The 21,666-nt window shown below is 32.2% G+C and overlaps 1 protein-coding gene across 1 annotated transcript in view; it reads right to left on the bottom strand.

Annotated features, from left to right (window-relative positions):
- The window catches only part of LRRIQ1 (leucine rich repeats and IQ motif containing 1), a 213,390-nt gene that overhangs the window by 128,914 nt on the left and 62,810 nt on the right, over nt 1-21,666 (bottom strand). The window contains exons 13-17 of the mRNA XM_055118200.1: nt 16,915-16,988; nt 11,950-12,043; nt 6,024-6,203; nt 3,190-3,237; nt 2,099-2,548 (exon numbers count right to left, since the gene is read on the bottom strand). Coding sequence (XP_054974175.1) covers nt 2,099-2,548; nt 3,190-3,237; nt 6,024-6,203; nt 11,950-12,043; nt 16,915-16,988 — 846 coding nt within the window. The remainder of the gene's footprint in view (nt 1-2,098; nt 2,549-3,189; nt 3,238-6,023; nt 6,204-11,949; nt 12,044-16,914; nt 16,989-21,666) is intronic.

Raw genomic sequence — 21,666 nt, 5'->3', positions numbered from 1 at the left:
AGGGAGGGAGGGAGAGAGGGAAGGAGGGAGGGAGAGAGGGAAGGAGGGAGGGAGAGAGGGAAGGAGGGAGGGAGGAAAGAGGGAGGGAGGAAGGGAGGAAGAAAAAAGAGATGGAGTGGGAGAAGGAAAGAGAGAAAGAGAGGGAGGGAGGAAGGAGAGAAATGAAGTGAAGAAAAAAACGAAAGGAAAAATAATTGCTGTGTCTCCAGCTATTGTGGCTAGAAAATGAGGCTTTAATAAATCCCCGATCATTTTTTTTTAAGAGAAAGGGTAAGTCACTACTCATTCATACTGAAAACTGAAAGAACAAAGATTACATGCAGACAGGAAGATCAACTATTCTGTATTTTAATCTACCCAGCATTACTAACTATAAGAGAAGCAAATCTGAAGATTTTTTAAAAACAATCATTGGCCTTACTGGCCACTTATTAGGACACTAAGGTTTCTGAAAAGAACAGAAAAAGGTGATAAACCAAAGTAAAAATATACCTTAGCTCAATAAAGTCAACTCTTTTATGTTTTACCTTTAAAATAACTTTTTAAAGTATTTAATGTGTTTAGTAGAGTTTGCTAAGGAGGTGCTACAGGGAAAGGGAGGGATCCTTGGGGCATTGGAGGAGGAAAAACTGCTGATGGTTTTTGCTGTTGTTATACATGCCATGACTGTTGGTGAGTAAATAACAGTACCTTAATATAACTAAATAAACATAAATAACAATATCATTTATTAGTAATAAAGGACTTTAGGTGATTAATCTCAAAAATAACGTATTTCCAAACAAAATAGTTATGTCAGAGAACATAGGGATGCATTCAAGTATTTGCATACATGAAAACCAAATGTTTACTAGGTCAAAACCAAATAACAGGGATATTTGGGAGAAGCTCCCAAGAAGCGCTCCTGGTATTAGTAAACCAGCGGGGCCTGCCTTCAGTGCCAGGGTGTGAGGATGTGGACTGGAGAAGGCCCTAAGGTACCAGGGATCAGCAGGGCCATGCTGGCCAAGCGAGGGAGTCTCCAGGCCACTTCCAGTGATGCCTGGGCCCTCTGGGGCTGCACTCAGTGATGACCGGGAGTCATTTGGTGCTGGGAATGAATCTGAGTTGGGTGCATGTAAGCAAGCACCTTAATCCCTGTACTTGTTCCCTCGTCACAGAATATTTTTTAATGAAATAAATCGAGTATTCAAGATTATATCTACAATAGTTTTTTTTCTTTAAGATTACTTTAGTTCTTTAGAGATTAGAAGACAGAAAAATAATTTTAATTTAAAAAGAATTAAATTAAATAAATACTAAAAATTAAATAAATATTGTCACTGACACTGTCATCCCGTTGCTCATCGATTTGCTTGAGTGGGCACCAGTAATGTCTCCATTGTGAGACTTGTTATTGTTTTTGGCATATTGAACGGGTAGCATGCCAGGCTCTGCCATGCAGGCAAGACACTCTGTAGCTTGCCGGGCTCTTCGAGAGAGACGGAGGAATCGAATCTGGGTCGGCCTCATGCAAGGCAAATGCCCTATCTAGTGTGCTATCACTCCAGTTCTAAATTAATCAATTAAATCAGAACCTGCCAAAATTCAACCAAATTAAACCTGCCTTATAATTAATAATTCTACACATCAGTCACATACACATACACACAACAAACATAATTTAGGTAATAAAGAGCTAGTTCAGGGGTTAAGAATCACGCCTCGCATGTGACTGGCTCCAGTTCAATCCCCAGGTAACACATGGTTCTGTAAGCGCCCCCTGAGTGCGGCCCTAGAGACCACCCCTCACTCCAGCACATTGGACCGGCCCAGGAAATCCCTGGCACTACAGCCCAAGAAGCATCACATCCTTGGGCCCTTGCACTGACCCACAGATACAACCTGAGCACTGCTTGGGAGACTGTTCTCCCGTGCCCCTCCCCCCCCAAAAGAAAGAACCCAGAAACATAATTAGGGTATCAGCATAAAGGATAACAGAGATCCCAACCCTTTATTAAATGATTTGGTGACATGATGAGGCTTTTCATCAGAATAAAAAAGAAAAAGAAAAAGAAGCACCTATAAAAAGAAAAAGAAAAATAGATCTAAATCTTACGTTTTGTCATGGTAGTCAATACTTGGACAATCACTCAGCAGAGAACGTGTCATTACTGTTTCCACGGAGGGAAGACTTTTGGTGGGCATGCTGCTTTTGTTGCTGGCCTCAGTTTCCTGACGGATTGTTTCTTGGCTTCCTCCTTCCCTACCTTCAGAGTAGGCAGAGGTGGCTAACGGAGAATGAACAGAATCAGAACCCTTTCTTTTCTCAGCAACATCTGGTGCTTCTGGGCTGTGTTCCCTCACATGGTCTGAGTCAAGGTCTCTCCTTTGCAGCATTGTATCACTACTTTTAGGCGATATATGTTTTTGCTGGGCTTCTACCTCTTCTCTCGTGTTCATACTTTCATCGCCTTGCTCATGTGCAAATCGATGCTTATTACTTAGGGTCATCATCTTCTTAAAATAAAGGCAAAGACTTTCTGCAGCATCCAAGGTGAATATATTTCTGACCAAGTAAATAATGAGGACATTTATAATAAGAATTAAGTCCAGATAATCTTAAAAATTGTATAGATTTACCAATTTTTTCATTAATATTAAACTTTGCTCATTTATTTTTCTTTTTTTTGGGTCACACCTGGTGATATACAGGGGTTATTCCTGGTTCTGCACTCTGGAATTACTCCTCAGGGGACCATATGGGATTCTGGGAATCTAACTCAGGTTGGCCTCGTGCAAGGCATACGCTTTACCCGCTGTGCTATTGCTCCAGCCCCAACTTTACTCAATTTGTAAGAACTGTATTATAAACAACTTTGTAAATCAGTGTCTAAACTAAAAAAAAATAGGAAAAATTATTTCTATTTATATAAAATTGATCTCATGTTCTATCATAATATGGAAATATTTGCTTAATTAATTTAGCTATGTCAATCTAGAAAACTATGGAAGCTTTATAACCAGTTTATTATAGGTATTTTTGATGCACATGAATGAGAAAAATGCATGATTTTTTCACCATAAAGATGAGAGATCATGGCAGCCTAAATTTAGAGATGTTATTTATGAAACAAAGATTAAAGTACTTTTGACATCGACTCTTGCCATGTGAAATATTTGTACTGGACTTTTAAACAAAGAACTTACATCATGGGAAAGTTTTTAGTCCCATTTTTCTCCGGAGAAAAAGATCCACTGCAAAGAAAATTCAAATGATTTAATACACAGATGCTTGTGATTCTTTAGGATAAATGTTGGTTAATATAATACTGAAGTTATGATTTGTTAAATTAATCAAATATTTTATGTTTTCTATCTTTGAGCCACTCAATAATACATATGAAAGACTTTGCACATGTGAATCATATACTTGACTACATTTATTTTCCTTTATGTTTTGCTTTTTCTAATTTTACTTTAACTTTATATTTTCTAAATGAATTTAATATACAGACAGGGTATCTTAAGTATTATGTGAAATGATGCAGAATGTAGAAAATATAAAATTATTTAACTAAATAAAAAATAATTATTTTCTAAGGAGAAGGATTATAGTTTTAATGTTTACCACAACAATAATTAGTCATCCAATATATTTTAGATATGTTATATTTCATTTACATTAGTGGAAAATAATTCAGAAGAGGTTCAATTCAATAGTAAGGGATGTCACAATGTTTGAAGTTAGAAGTTGAATCTATAATCATTTATTACTAAATATACCAATGTAGTTTATTTTTCATTCAATGCTAATGAAAAAATTTGCAATGATAATATACTGTCCAAAGGAATTGTGAAATCTAAATTTCAACATGGAGGAAGCAGTCAAGGTAAACTGTTAGGGCTGGAGAGATAGCACAGTGGTTAGGACCCTTTGCTGTTCATTTCTTTATTTATCTATTTTTTTATTTATTAGTGAATCACCATGAAGTAGTTACAGATACAAACTTCCATGCTTGCATTTCAGTGATATAATGGTCAGATAACCTTCCCTCCACCAGTGCCCATTTTCCAACACCAATGGTCCCAGCATCCCTCCCACTATCCACATCCCATTCCCCCTCCCCCCACCCCATCTCTGTGGCAGGGCATTCCCCTTTGTTCTCTCATTTTGGGTGTTGTGGTTTGCAGTAGAGGTATTCGGTCTATAGTCTGCTTTCAGGGTGCGACTGCCATACCAAGCAGATCCTCCTAGCACCATTTACTTGGTGATCCCTTCTCTAACTGAATTGTCTTTTCCCCCAGTATGTGAGTTCAGCTTCTAAGCTGTGGAGTAATCCTTCCAGTACTTATGTTTAATAATCTTGGGTGTGAGTCTCCCATTCTGTTACTTTATATTCCACAAATGAGTGCAATTTTTCCACTCTTTTGTGCAATTGGTCCCTCCCTTTCTGACTCATTTCACTTAACATGAAACTTTCCATGTTGATCCATCTATATGCAAATTTCATGACTTCATCTTTCCTAACACCTGCACAATATTCCATTGTGTAGATGTACCAGAGTTTCTTTAGCCAGTCATCTATTCTTGGGCATTCATCACTCAGGATTTTTCCAGACTCTGGTTATTGTCAACAGTGCTGCAATGAACATACAAGTCCTTGCCTTTCATTTATCCAGTGGTTTCATTCTCAGCACCATGTGTCTCCCCAAGTATCATCAGATGTAGCTCTGACGTCCCTGAGGTCCAGGTAGCCCAGGTGATGTCTAGCACCACAATTCTGAGTAGCACTCATCCTTGAGGCCCCATATTGGGCTACTTTCCCCAATCGTTAAGAATCACAGGAAAGTAACCCCAGAATCTTGAACATTGCTGTAGATCCCCCAGTCCCAAAGAGTAATCTTCATATTAAAACAACATACATTAATACATATATATAAGGGAAATTAGATTTGCCAAAAGAGAGTTATAAATAATCCTAGCATTTATTAAAATTAAATAACTATAGCAACTAAAACTATTTCAAAGTTGCGATATGTGTTTATAAGATGAATCACTATTAAAATTATTTTGATAGGAAAAACCAACTCATGAGATGTTATGGAAAGAATTATGAATGGTAATTTAGCTTAGATATATGGAAGCATATATTAGCATTCCAGTTATATACATAAGATCATAATTAGATGTGCAATCATTTTCCTTTTCAGTTGCAATTTCTAATGCAACACAAATTTTACAATAGTTATAGAAATCCATTTTGATTCTGAATTACAATTTTGGATGGCAATACAAGTTCCATCACTGTTGCTTTTTATTTTAATTCTGAATTACAATTTTGGGTCAGTAATACAAAGTTCCATTAATTCTATTTTTTATTTAACTCCTATTATAGCTTAATATATAAACAAAATATATGTATAATCTGATACCTTATGTATAATAAATATATCTATTAAATACTGCTGTACTATCTGAGTAAAATATCATATGTGGAGTATTATGAGTTTCCCGTAGTCATTCACTGTCACTGTCATCCCATTGCTCATTGATTTGCTCAAGCAGGCACCAGTAACATCTCCATTGTGAGACTTGTTACTGTTTTTGGCATATCAAATACGCCACGGGTAGCTTGCCAGGCTCTGCCGTGCGGGTGAGATACTCTTAGTAGCTTGCTGGGCTCTCTGAGAAGGACAGAAGAATTGAACCTGGGTCGGCCACGTGCAAGGTGAATGCCCTACCCGCTGTGCTATTGCTCCAGCTATTGGTGAAATAAATTTATAACTGTCTGTGTGAATTATTGTATATTTACAGGATGCAATGTTTTTTTATTTATTTTAGAATTTATATTTCAAAGTACATTCATTACACATACTAATATATTTTGAAGAATAAGAAGTAAAGTCTGGTTTTCTAAAGGTGAATATCCCTGAAACATACTGCTTTAAAATCCAAAATAGTATGATTATATTAGTCAGATTATTTTAAGTAGTATGTATTACTTCTTTTAAAAATGATAAGGAAAAGACAATAATCTTACCCTTTTCCAGTAATATACTTTTCAACCAATAATTTTAATTCTCTAATCTGGGACTGGCTAAATTCCAACAGACGGCGAAATTCTGGTTGATAGGATTCTTCAATGTGGTTTTCTAAATAAGAGTTTAACATTTCACCATTGAGGATTCTTAGAGCAGGTAAGGTCTTAAGTACAAAATTCCTATTGAAAACAGAAAAAATGTAATAATTTTGAAAAGAGTTTAAAACTAAACAAATTTAAGTTACATTCTGATAAAATAACTCTGAGAACTGAGAAAATGCAGATATGCAGAGAAAGCAATACTGTAAAATTTGTTTTAAACATTATTTGTTATAAAACTGCATGTTTTGCCTGTTTTTTCAGTTTTAGAATCACATCCAGTGGTACGTGTGTCTTCCTTCTGACTCTGCGAGAGACCACACCTGATAGTATTTGGGAACCATGTGTGGTGCTGGGCATAGAATCTGAGTCTGCTGCACACAAAACAAGTGCCTTAATTCCTGTGCTATCTCTCCAGCCTTTAAAATTTTATGTTCATGTTAAAAAAGTATCTCATGCATAAGTATTTGTTTTCTACTTAAATGCAAATGGGAAATTTAAGCAGTTAGAAATTTGAGAAATGTAGAAAACAAAAAGCTGTATTGATGGTAATCAGATGATAATCAGAAAACAAAAAGCTGTACTTATAAATCAGATGTACCAAGAAGGTAATTAAAGTACTATTACTGAATATTATTGTTTAGGTCAGAAATAGATTGGAACTGATTTTTCCATAGCAAAATATATTGAGAAAAGCTGAAATAAGAAAGGTAAAGTTTACCATATTTTTCATGATGTAGACATCTAAAATTATGATAATTATTTCTCCTAAAATCTTGCTAAGGATAAAACTAATAAATATTTGGTGAAAAATGAAGTCTCAATCAATAATTATTGTGAATGATTATTGTGAAATAAAATGGTGTGGCAAAAAACTTTTTACTGGACCTAGCCATTTAAAGAACATACCTAATCTTTTCATGAATGTATCAAGAGGGAGAGGGCTTTTTTTCACAAGACAATTTCTCAAAGGTAAGAATGTAATTTTTGAAACAATAATATTTCATGGTCAAAAACCTGCTATTAAGAAAACTACAATATTGTGATAAAAGATAACAAAGAAGATCAAATAAATGGAAAGATATCACATGAACTATGCTAATAATTAAGAAGATTCAGTGTGCTCAAAATGTCAGTTTCTTCCAATATGCATTCAAAACAATCCCAATCAGCCTACCAATAAGATATTTTGTGGATATCAACAAACTTATATTAAAAGTTATATGAAGGAGCGACATATATCAAATTTCAACTAACCATTAAAAGCACAAAACTGAAGACTAATTCTACCTGATACAAGATTTACTACTATCAAACCACAAGAATCACTACATGTAAGATAATTAAAGAACAAACATATTAATAGAAAAGAGAGTCTAGAAAGTGACTCACATAAATCTAGTTAAGTAATTTTGGCAAAGAATAAAAATACAATGAAGAAAAAATAAATGAAGCTAAAAAATGTACATCCACATACAACTGAAAACATTACTTAAAATACAAGAATCTACACATAGACTGTTCACTTGTACTAAAGTTAACTGCAAATATATCACTGGGGAAAAGGATATAATTCAGTGGTAAAGCATATGTCTCAATTGTGGTAGGCACTAGATTCAATCTCCTGGAAATGCATGCACACGCAAGAGCACATACATGCACACATGTGAGCACACACAGGCACACACGCACATGCGCACGCAAATACTCATAAAAATAAATTAAACACTTTAAAATTTGAAGAATATAATAGCCACTATTTAGGACAGCTTAGCTGTGGTGTCTATCCAAATTAACTAAAAACTATGCAGAAAATCACTCATTACCAAAACCTGAAATGTACTTCAATATGTAGATGGATAAATAAACCATATTATGGTAATATAATGAATATTATTTAAAATGCAAAGTTAATGAGTTCTCAAGCCACAAATAGACATGGGTATGAAACAGTCAAATGTAAAAAGAAAAAAATGGCATTGCAAATTGACCTTATCACTGTTCAGCTAGGTTAAAAAAAAAGAAAAAAGGAACTCCATTTTGTCCTGTTTTGAACGATTAAAATTTCAAAATTACAGAAGAACAAACAAGTGACTTCAATATCTTGATGGAAGTAACACTAAGACCAGAACTTACAATGAAAAGAATGAGGTATACAAGTGACAGGTTTTGAATAGGGGTTTCTTATAAAGAAAATTAATGAAGCATAAAATCTTATTATAAATCATATTTCCTGAGAGTTGTATAAAGCTCTTTGTTGCTTCAAGGTATAGTCATTTCTGGTTAAATAACAATAAGCTACTTAATGTAGAAAAATTTTATCAGAAACCTGGACCTATCATGATAGTACCCATAGTGCTAGCATCTTAGATCCTCCTGAGCAGAAAACCTTTCAGGACTCATGTTAGCTGTAATAAGGAGGTGTTAACAAAAGGAAGGCAATGCACAAGTTGCTATTATGAGAGCCAGAATGATCAATATTCAGTTCCGTATCTCAGTAAATCTCTTGAAGTGTTTCCTCTAGCAATTACAAAGCAAGTTCCACCCGCATATGCCTCAAACCATTCAGAATTGTATTTTGAAAATTTTTTTCTTGACTATGACATGAGGGGCCTCCAGAACATTGTTTGTAACGCTGTCTTCAATTGCATCAAAGACCTATGCCGGTAGTTCCAGGAAGATATATGTTTGATTTGTATTTTTGAAATATGACCTTACTCTTGCACCATAAAGGAAAATAATTATCTGTACTCAAGGAAAACTTAAAAAGACTATGCTATACAGCAGAGGCTCGGAGGTATATTAGAGCCTTAAAAAGTTCTGAAATTTAAATAATTTCTAAGAATCTTAAAATTTTATGAAAAATATAGAAAAAGGAATATCTTATACATGTGCACACACATGACCCTATAATTCTACAATGCCTACGAATTATTAAAAATAAGATATTTGGAGTTTTCAGTTATAGTCCTGTGAAATATTCACTAACTGACATTGGTTTTATATAAATGGTACTAAAGCATCTTAGAAAGTATTTCTGTAACACTAACATTAGAAAGTACATATCAGAATATAAAGACAATAACTGTCTATTCAGAATGAGTTAATGACCGAATAAAGAGTCCTTTTAGGCAAATAAACTAATAAATTCAAGAAGTAAAGTATCATAATTTTGTTTATCAGATTAATTAATGATTAATTAATATTTTTTTCTCTCAAGTATGTTTTATTTAATAAAATAAATGGTTGTGGTTTGGACAACCAAAAGAATTTCAAAAATGAATACAAAGGAAATACATGGCATCATGTGGAAGCTGTACCAATATTAACTGAAAATCAATCAGCAGATGTAAAATTAGACTTTTACTAACAAATACTATACTACATTTTAGCCATAGTTATTGATAAATGCAAATATATTATTAAGCATATTATTGTAATCACAGGAATAATTCTAGAGCGTGGGCCAGCAGGTCTTGAACTTACATATTTGGAATATTTTTGTGTACATTCATTACCTTTATTTTAAAATGTCCCTAAACTGTTTAATTAGAATACTTTAAATTAACTTTATGTATAAAAATTTAGTTTGCTACAACACCCAAATGGAAAGAGAGAACAAAATGGAATGCCCTGCCACATAGGCAGGGTGGGGTGGGGTGAGGGGATAAGGGTTGTAGGAGGGACACTGGGATCATTGGTGGTAGAGAATGGGCACTGGTAGAGGCATGGGTACTTGATCATTGTATGACTGACATGCAAGCACGAAAGTTTGTAAGTATGTAATTGTACCCCACGGTGATTCACTAATAAAAAATTTAAAAAAAAAACACTGAAAAAAATTAGTTTGTCTCTTCTAGATTATAATAAATGTTTAAAATTGTTGGTTTTAATAATAAATTCCATATTGAAATATTTAATTTTAAATGTATTTTTCTTTCTTTTAAGGAAAATTTTCATATCTATATGTTATTAGTACATGTAGTGACTTTTAGTTTAAATGCCAGTTTATGAGTATATGTTGAGTATATTAGAAAGTTCTGTCTCAAGTTGATTCATGTTGGGAATGAGGTATAAGAATATTGTGTGATTTCACATTAGTTTTTCCAGCTGGATTCATCCTAGCTAAGAACTGGATCAATATTTCATTTAGTGAAAATTTCCTGTGAATATTCTGTCACTTAAGAAGCTCTATTAATCATCAATGAATGAAACACATTCCCAAAGGAGATTCCAAACTGAGTCTTCGAATTAAGGTTTTAAAAGAGATTTTTTTTTTTTTTAGTGAATGAGTTTTGTTCGTGTTATCACTGGCTAGACATGAAAGTAAGAAGCCAATTGGGAAATTCTATAACTAATCCCTCTTTTGGTATATCAAGGGGTTATATAAAGTTCAGTGGAACACACTACTAAAGTTAAGTCTTTCATTAATAAATTCATATTTGATAGATTACTAGATTTATATTAGCTTAACTCATCTAAGTAAAATTTAACAGGCAAAATTTTAAAATTGATATAACTAGTCTAGAATTTATTCAAACATAATATAAATTCTAATATCTAGATAATTAAGTAATAAATATACAGCCTAAGTTATTTTCATACTATATCCAATTATTTTCTTTGAAACTATTAAGTACATATATGTCCCTATACAGTTAACATAATATCTGAATATATACCTTTATATATTTGCAACAGATTTATATTAATAAACTTCCCTAAAACTATATTTTGTTCAAAATATAAGTATGTATATTCAGACAAAACAATATATAAACCCAAAGATTACTAACGACATGGGCTTATTTTTAGTTATGATAAGTAACATGATAGCTGTTCTGACAGACATTGGTTCTGGATCAGTAAGAGAATTCACATTGTGTTTGCCTAACACTTCATAGAAAAACAGGCTCTGATAAACTTTCTCTGAATAATGAGCTCACTACTTAATTTTATTTGTTACCATAGACTTGTTATGTAAACAACTGGGGAAGTAAAGACATTTATCTAAAAACAAATCACCAGATGTTTTCACTATTAAAATAAAATCACTTTCTGAGATGAACTTTTTTGGATAACACTGAACTAATCTTTTTGTAGGAACACTTGATTCCAAGACCTGGTTCATAGAAGTGAACACTCAATACTTGGGCATGAGTGCTTTAAATCCCAATAAAGAGCATCACAGCTGGAGAACATGATCTTGTTCAAGGGCATCTTGACTGCTGCTATTTGAGATGAGGAAGAATGTCAGAAAGTATGAAAAAATGGTTAAAACATATTTAGGTTACCTTTAAAGTATGCAAGGAATTTAAATAGCTATAAATTCTGGTGCCATTATTATTTGATATTTGTTACTGACATAAACTACAATAAGACTGATTTCTTAGGGGAAATGGAGGATAAAGAAATTTATTTAAAATTACTTCAGTATTCCAGGGAGCAGAGAGATAGTTCACCAGGTAGGGCACTTGTCTTGCACGAGGCCACCTGGCGTAGAGACCCAGCATAGCATATAGTCTCCAGCGCCTGCCAAGAGCGATTCCTTAGCATGGAGCGGGAAGGTATCTCTGCACGTCACCAGGTATCACTTCAAAACCAACCCACCCCACCAAATTTCTAAACAAGTATCTTTTCTATTTTAGAAAATAAAAGTTAAAAAAATTAAAAATAAAAATATTTTTACAAAAACTTTTCCTCATTAATTTTTAATATAATTGCATTAACTTTCCCCAAGTTTTTGCATATGCAAAAAAAGTGCATCAAATTATGTTTCTCCCACTATCATAAAACTCATCCATGGGGAGTGACAATGCTTCTTTACCTCCAGTTTATTTCCTGAAGCATTGGGTTTCCAGTGAGAGATAATTCACGGAGAGAATAGCATGAATCAAACCAGCTTTTGGCACTTGAAAGATCTACAAAAAAATGGGCAATAAAAATCATTAAAAATAAAGAAAAATATATAAATCATTGACTATTGCATTTACTAATTAGCTATTAAAAGAAACAAAAACTATTTAAACTTTAAAATTCAATATGATTTAAAAGAGATATTTTAAGAATACAAACCATGACACATATGTATATATGTATCCAGATACATATATATTTTTACCATGTAGCATCTGTATTAATTATGAAAATAATACTACTGCTTTATAATTCAGGTTTTTTTCATATTTATCCCACAGGATGTTGATTGAAAATGAGATAATGTGTATAAGGGGCCTTAGTAGCTCATAAATATTGTAAATCAAATCTTAAAAATGTGAGATTAAAGTAAAGTAAGCAGATACCTAAAGAGAATTATATTGGTATTTTATACTTTCAAGTGTAAAAAAAATTAGGTCAGTTTATAAATAAATATAAAGTCTAGTAATACATACTGGAATTGTTCTCACATAAACATATTACTGGATGGGAAATAATATTTAACACACAAGATAAAGACCTGATATCCAGGATATATAAAGTACTCACACAAATCAACAGCAACAAAAACCCATTGGGAGAGGAAATGAACAGATACTTCTCAGAGAAATACAGGGGGATGACCAATAAGCAGATGAAAACATGATCAGCATCACTTATTATTAGAGAAATTCAAATCAAGATGACAACGAGATATCCTCTCACACCTGTGAGAATTGCACATATCAAAAATCTGTGTTGTCAGGAATGTGGTGAAAAAAGAACTGTCATCCACTGATGGTGGTAATTTTGTCTGGTCCAACCTTGGGGAAAACAGTATGGGGAGCTCACAGTGAATTTAGAATTGAGCTGCCACATAGCCCAGCAATTTCAATTTTGGGCATCTACCTCCAGGGTAGAAAAACATTCATTCAAAAGGACATATACACACTGTTATTCATTGCAGCACATAGTGCAAGAGCTAAGGATTGTGAAGATATGGCATATATACACAAAGGACTACTATGCAGCCTCAATTAAAGATGAAATCATGCAATTTGCTGCAACTTTGTTGGAACTACAAGATATCATGGTGAGTGAAATAAACCAGAAGAAGTTCAAACACAGAATAACCTCATGTATCAATGGTATGCAAAGTAACAGAAGAAAAAGGTCAAACACAGGATAACCAGAATCAGTGATGTATAAAATAACTGGTGAGGAAATGTAATGTAGTAAAGGGGGAATGCCTAGATCATCCTTAGCCCTAGAGTTAGGAGGAATAAGGACAGAAGGAAAAAAATCAAGGGGCTTGGAGGCAAAAGTCAAAGGGAAGAAAGGGGGTAATAGGAGTCAGGGGCCTTGGACATACCCGTGAAGTGGAAGAGTGGTATAGCTATATAGCTGAAGCACAGACCCAATAACACTGAAGACATAAGATTTAAACAACCACAGAACTTTGAAATGTGTCTGTCAAGGTTGGAGGTGTGGGATTAGTGGGTGGGGGGAGGGAATACGGGAACACTAGTGGAGGGAAGTTGAGACTGCTGCTAGGATTGGTGTCAAATTATACATGCTTAAATCAATCAATAAATCATAGTTCTTTAAGTAAATATTTTAAAAATAAAATAGAAGACATAGGCCTAGCAGAAAAATAGGGTCTCAACCCATCAAAGTTGAGTACACATTCTTCTACAATGCACATAGGACATTTTCCAAGAGTTGACCACATACTGTGTCACAAAACATATCACCATAAAATCAAAGAAGTTATAAATAATATCAAATAACCTTTCAGATCATGAGGCTCTGAAAACGGAAATAAACCATAAACAGAAATGGGGAAAAACTCAACACTTGGAAATTAAACAATTCATAACTGAACAACGAGTTGGCCATCATTGGAAATAAAATTACTTCTGAAAACAAATGAGAATGAAGATTGAATTATCAGAACATAAGAGGCACAGCAAATTGAAGTTAAAAGGAAATTTCACAGCAATGCAAGTGTTCATTAGGAAGCAAGAAAACTTTCATATATGGAACATAATTGCGCAGTGTAGGCAGCTTGAAAAAGATCAACAAAAGGTATTCAAAACTAACAGAGTAAAGGAAATAATAAAACTTAGAGAAGAAATCAATAAAATAAAAACAAAACAATTCAAAAATCAGTGAAATTAAGAGCCGATTCTATTAAAGAAACAAGAGTGACAACTGTTAGTAAGGGTCACAAGGAAAGAACAAGAGAAAACCCTTCTGCCAAATCAGAAATGAAAGGGCAGACATCAAAACAGATAGCACAGAAAGTCAAAGTATCATCATGGATTACTTTGAAAATCTTGATGCTATTAAACTAGAGAATTTAGAAGAAATGGATACAATTTTGAACTCCTATAACCTCCAAGGCTGAATCAAGAGTAAGCAGAGCACCTGAATAAGTCAATTATTATCAAGAAAATAGAAATGGTAATCAAGTCTCTCCTCAAACAAAAACCAGGCCCAGATTTACTGGCATCTTCTTAACATTTAATAAAAATATACTATCATTTCTTTTCAGGCTCTTCCAGGAAGTTGAATCAGTTCTCCCAAATAAGCTTTAATGAGTTAAACATTGTCCTGATAACAAAAGCAAAGAAATTTAAAAGGAAAGAAAAATATAGACCTCTACCCCTGAAGAACACAGATGCAAAGCTTCTCAAAAAACAGTTGAACACTGTAATCAAAATTACGTAAAAAAGGTCATACACCATGATAAATTAGGAGTCACCCATACAAATGATAAGAAAAAGTAACTTAATATTTTAAATAGATACATTTGAACAAAGCAAAAGAATACACAGAAATCACGAATAAATTAATATAGAGATATCAATGCTTCAGTGAAATAAAAATTAAAACCTATAATGTACTAACACAATAAAATTCTAACCACCCTCTATAATGACCTATAATGGCTCTATATTGACCCATCTACTGTATGGTATAAATGTTATAACTACCTCAGGAATAGTTTCTCAGTTCATAACAAAGTTAAATATTCATCTACTGTATTATCCTAGCTATTCTATTCACATATTTACTCAGAACTAAAACATATATTTGCAAAAAAATCATACAATAATTTTCTTAAAATATTATAACCATAATATGCCCAAATTGCAATAAAATATTGATCAATAGGAAGTATTCAAAACTATATAATGTGATTCTATAAGCTATATTTCTGCTTTAAAAAGAAGAATATACTAATAAGGTAAACAACATGATAGAACTAAATTATCACATGAATGTGGGGCAAAGAAAGTTGGAGACATAGATAATATATCATTTGATTGCCCTATATAATGAGGTCAAACATTCAAAATGAATTTAGAGCTATGGTTTTACCTATGAGGGAACTGACGGGGTATGAGTAAGATGAAACGTTGGGAAAAATAAGTCAACAAATTAAAAAAATGTGCCATTCTTTCAATTTTTTTAAGAGTATCTCCTCTGTTTGTCTTAGGAGTCAATTTCACAATTTTATTGACTCATGTCCTTCATTTGGCTCTAAGTTTAATGGGTAAAGAATATCTGGAGTTCAAATAAAATATAATTACCACAGTTTTCCAAGTCTATCACAAGATATGGAGATAATGTGATTCAAAAATTATAAATTACTTTAGCATGCTTTTGAAGGAATTCAGAACATGCCACCCCATGCTGTTCTGGCACATTGACTACTTTTAGTTAGAGATACAAAACAGTAAATAAAAGGATATCATTACATTTCCTCCTCGAATATCCTAGATCAACCTTGATCTTAGCGTATAGGGAGGAGAAGATAGAAAGAACAATAAGGGGGAGGGAAGAGAATGAGAATGGGAAGTAATGGTTTGAGGTTTCAGTTATACCACTGAGGTGGATTTAGCTATATATTCAAAGCACAGACTCAACAACACTGAAAGATGAGATCTAAGCTGCAGTCATCGAACTTTGTAATGTGCCTGTCAAGGCGGTAGGTCAGGGTTGCCATGGGAGAGCATGGGACCACTGGTGGAGGGAAGTTGACACTGGTGGAAGAATTGGTGCTGAAATATTGTATGGCTAAATCTCAGCTATCAATTACTTTGTAAATCAAAGTACAGCAAAATAACTTAAAAAAATAATATAAAAGATGGATGTCGGGGCCAGAGCAATAGCACAGCGGGCAGGGCGTTTGCCTTGCACGTGGCCGACCCGAATTCGATCCCCGGTATCCCATATGGTCCCCCCAAGCATCTCCAGGAGTAATTCCTGAGTGCAGAGCCAGGAGTAACCCCTGAGCATCGCTGGGTGTGACCCAAAAAGGAAAAAAAAATAAATAAAAAATGGATGCCACAGGCTTCTTTTTCTGCTTCTTTTTTTTTCAAATTTAGGAGCAGAACATAAAATTCCCATGTGAAATCTGCCTTCCCTATACCAGAAGAGCAACATTCTCATCTCAAGAATAGGAAACGGGCCCAAAGAAAAGCACACAGACTTGTCACACTAAACCTTGTCCTTCCCACTCTACTGTCTTCCTACAACCCTGTTCAACACAATATCTGTACTCAACTCTAACTCCTCCTTTGTGCTATCAGTTATTATGTGGATTCCCATACATGTATAGAAAAAACAATTAAACTTTTATGCTTTTCTCCTGTTAAATTGTATAGTGTCAATAATGTCAATTTAATACTAAGAACAGTTGCAGTCAGAGTATAGGGTTTAAATTTTTCCTTCTCTAAACTGGAATATGTAAGTATTTTTTGTAAATGTCATTAACAGTTATAATTAAAACAACTTTGCCTTATTTTGCCAAACAAAATATCAAAAATGTTTTTATGCAAATATATATATATTAGTTTAAACTTACCAGAAAGACAATTGTTGCTAACATCTAGTTTTTCCAAAGAAATAAAATGAAAAAGTGGTGTTATCTTTGCCAAACTGAAAACAAAACATATATCATAAAAATTTTAATATAATGTCCTAATGACTCTAAATAAGATGTAACTTTATACAGTAATAATTTACTATTATAAATCAGTATAATATGTTATACATTACTTATTAATAAAAAGATATAATTTATATAATAAGTGACTATAAAATGTAACTATAGGTTCATATCAGATAATTATATTCAATTATCTATAATCAGTTATGCAATGTGTATGTCTAATACCACTGCAACAATCATTCCAAGTATTTGTTGATGTAATAATTATAAATTTTTCAGTATTTTGTTTGAAATGTTCATTTAGATGTCAAAATTATAATAAAATTATAAATACCAATTACAAGTATTAATATTAAATCAGTATGCACATATCTTTTAATATTGTATAGATTTTTTAAAATATTGTATAGATTTGTCATGTTAAAAGAAAAAAATTGCAGGCAATCTGTTTTATCTTTATGAAGTTTTCCTGAATGAAAACTATAGTCTCTACTCTTAAGAGAGAAAGCAATTATTTTCAATTTTCAAGAAAAAATTATCATCACCCCTAACTATAAAAGTTTTGTTTACTAGGTTAAAAATATGCAAAGTATATAAAGTTTCCTTAGGGTTATTTCTAAATATGCTCAGTATATTGTGTACTGTACACATATGCTCACTGCATAAATAATCCATGTATTGCAATAATAGCAAATGTTTTATACCAACCGAAAGAACTTAAATTTAGCAAAAATATACTAACAATTATTATTAATTTGTGCAAGCTTAAATTCTAATGTCAAACTTTTATCTTTCTTTAAAAAAGTTCTAAAGTTTTAAGTGAAATTGTCATTATAAAATCATATTCAAGCAAAGTAAGCATGTAATGGTAAAACATACATCAGAAATAAAAAGCTATGTAGAAAAACTTAACTTTAGCTTGATTTACAATAAAATATACATTCCCTATATATAAAATTTAATGAAAAAATTGATCCTTCCTCCTAATTGTTTGGGATGTGTAACTGATAACACGTGCTTTGAGTAATGGAGCATTTCTGGTATTAAAAAATGCATTACTTTCCATTTATTTCATACTTCTGATTCTTATACGGTCTTTCCAGTTGTCACAGCAGAGACTTTTACATCTTTGACCAAAATACACTGCCATGGAAAAAGTTCTATTATTTTAAGGTCAGAAACTCACTGAATAATACTGTGACTACAAGTCTCCTGGGGTTTGGAACAAAAGTAACCTTTTTATTGACCTTGACTCCTCTCATGTACTAACCTGTTCTGCATTAGCCAAGAGACAGAAGATACTACTGATAAAAAATAGACTAAATAATGAGGCTGGAAGAAGATCTACCTGAGTGTAGCTAATACTAAGTTAGTATATACAAGTGTAACAACATAACTACTTATAGGCAATTCCTATAGAAAAAGAACAAGATATGAAAGAATAAAACAGCTAAAACCTTGGTTATTGAATTTATACATAATTATTATTTAATTGTTTGTACATAAAATCCCTGATATAATTCACTAAATTGTGACATACTGGAAGAGTGAGTGAGAGAATAGGGAAAGTTAAAACTTTGCTGAAAGTGAACTTAAGTCCAAATTTTGTGATTTTTTATATAGAAATTTTCTAGGTAAATATTACATATAACTAATTTAAATTCAAGTGAATACATATTTATAATGATTGCATTTATTTAATAGTTTTTTTAACTTTTAATGTAATTATAGTATGCCTGTCTCTAAAAATATTGCTAAATGGATAATACATCTCATGGTTTTGACAATAAGATGGCAAAATATAGACCACATACAGGTCCTATGGTGATATCAGATAAGAATAAGTAACAATGTTTTAGAAACAAAAATAAAAATACTCCTAATAAAAATAAATTCTTGTAAGCAAATATTTTATTGCACTAAGTACTTTTGTAATACCAAGATACTATCTTTTCAGATAATCATGGCCTGAAATCACATTATTTTTCATTTTTGAATTTTAATCAAGAAAGCTAGCTATTCATTCACCTTTATGACTATTCATAAGGATGGTAGAAACCTAATAGTAAATCTGTTTCTTTAAATCTCTAGAATTTTTCCTTTTACTAACATTCTGTGTATATTTTTTCCAAGAAAATTCAAACCAGAGAGACAAAGGACATTAGTGAAAACCTAATACCATTTGACCTTGTCACATTAGCCCTGGGCATAAAAAAGATATAAATTTCAAAGACGACAAAAAGCAAAAGATTTGTACAATGAGAAGCCAATGGGTAATAGTTTCCACTTTCTGCTCCTACTTAGGGTCTCACTGGAAGTAGAAAGGCTTGTGAAGCCAGAGAGTCTTCCAGTTAAAACTCCTCTGAGTCAAACTTAAAACAGTCACATGTCCTAATGAAAATTTAAAACAGAAGTCAGGATGAAACAAGTATTTCAAACAATATGTACTAAGTATCATTCTTTATATGTATTTCATTTGTTAGGGAAAAAAGCATATGGACTCATAATTTCTTCCTTGTGATGAAAATATTTATCAAAAATTTTAATATATAGATTGTATAAATATACATATATACATACAATTCAAATTACATACTAAGCATAAAAATATCACATTTATAAAAACTCAGTTTACAACAAGTAATGATATATTTTATATTTATATCATGATAAAATGTAACAAACAAGTATTTATTTCTCCTTTACAGGTAAAAGAAAACTAGATTCAGGCTGTGAACACTTTTTTCCACATCAACCAGCAGGTAATATGTAGAATTACAATTCAAACACATAACAACAGACTCTGAGATTTTCTCTGTCTGCTATGGCTATAAAAAAAAGTCAAAGAACCTGTAAAGGCTTAATGTAAAGTGGATAATGCTTACAAGTAATAATATTAGTTTACTGTTTAAAAATCCCAGAATAAATATTAATTTTATAGTGTAAGTTTGGAAATAAATTTACTACTTTGTAGAAGTAGTGTATTTCATTCATCCCTCTCAATCATACTTCCCTGGTGCCCTTAAACTAGCTTTCTTAACTGTCTCAGAAAGTACAAAGCAAACCTTACAGGCAAAGAGTCAGAAGAGACCATCAATTAATATATTCAGGCATAAGTGACATCATTATAAAAAAATTCAAAATAACATGTTATATTTTTAATCCCTTAAAAATTATAGCCAAAATCAAAAGATTAAGGTTTTCTATACCTAAAAGTGTTTGAGGTCAAGAACACTACATTGCTCATTTTCATAGTCTCCAAAATTGTAACTTCTCCTACCACAATAAGCAAACAAAATAAAAGAATAATTTTCATTTAGCATTCAAATAAATTATCAAAATTAAACAATATTTAATGGTCTGATCATATAATCTAATTATATCATGTTGATATGAAAAATGTCACATATTTCTAGGGTAAAAGCCTATCTACCATATTAATCTAAATTTTTATAAGGACAATATTCTTTGAATACTAAAGTGGTCCAAATTACTTCAAAATTTTCTAGATCTAAATAATATATGATCATTTTGGGTTTGTTATATGGTTGATATGTTGATTACTGTGTGATTTAATACATACATCCAGAGCCCAGCTGATTAGTTCTACTGAAATTGTATTTCTTACTTGGAAAACACTGTAATCCAATGAGTTTGAAAGTAGACCATATCATTTTTGTTGTGTTTTTTCATTAAGACAGCTGAAATAAATATCTTTATAACCAAATAAATTTTCATATTTCAGATTTGATTAAACTAATTCATGGTAATTTTGAATACATATTCAATTTTTTAAGTCAAACTGGAATACTTTAATCAAAGTTAAATTATTTCGGATATACATGTTCATATGATGAGTGCTACTGTGACAGAAACAAAAAAAAAACTGTTTTAGGGAAAAAGATATGTATATAAACTTGGTTGCCCTTGTTCACTTATTCTACAAGAATTGTATAACTAAAAGGAGCAACAATTTCTTGTAAAATGATGGTTCCTTTTCCTATTCCATGTGCCTTTGATGAACAAATTAATCATATTAGTATGAGTAGGACTCAATGAAATATTAAGCAGCGGGAGATATATACATATTGTGCTCCTGTTTTGGTTTTAAACAGTTTTCTCTGCAAAGATCCAGATGTTTGGTGGTTTCAAATGGATCTTCTATGGCAGGTACCCATTTCATTTAATGTTAAGATTTTTTTTTTTTAGTGTTACTTTATATCCTCAGGGAAATCAAATTTAAATCAATCTTAACAGTTACAAAAAGACATGCAAGTTGAGAGCAGATTAAAAATCGTTCTTCCAGGACTTAATAAGTACCATTTGAGAGAATGAGACATCCTTCTGAATTAAATTAACTACCTCCCCTATTTTCCTAAGACTATATTCTTTACAAATATAAACAAACCTCCTGTCAGAGATTTCTAAAAGTACATCTCTGAGAAGAAACAAAATAACAAGAAGAAATTGACAGTTAAAATTTTACTAAAATTTTAAGGGAATATCAACATATTGACTTTTAAAACTCTTCAAGTTAATAATTATAATTTATAAACTAATTGAGACACACTTTCATAGAATTACTAAAGAAAGCTAACAGCTTTTCTACTTTTTTTAAATAAAGATCACAGCTTAGTTTAATTATTAACTGCATTTATTAAGAAT

Source organism: Sorex araneus, chromosome 10, assembly GCF_027595985.1.
Source record: "Sorex araneus isolate mSorAra2 chromosome 10, mSorAra2.pri, whole genome shotgun sequence".
In the NCBI taxonomy this organism is placed as follows: domain Eukaryota; kingdom Metazoa; phylum Chordata; class Mammalia; order Eulipotyphla; family Soricidae; genus Sorex; species Sorex araneus.
The sequence above is the reverse complement of the archived record's forward strand: the minus strand, read 5'-3'. Positions and strand labels throughout refer to the sequence as shown.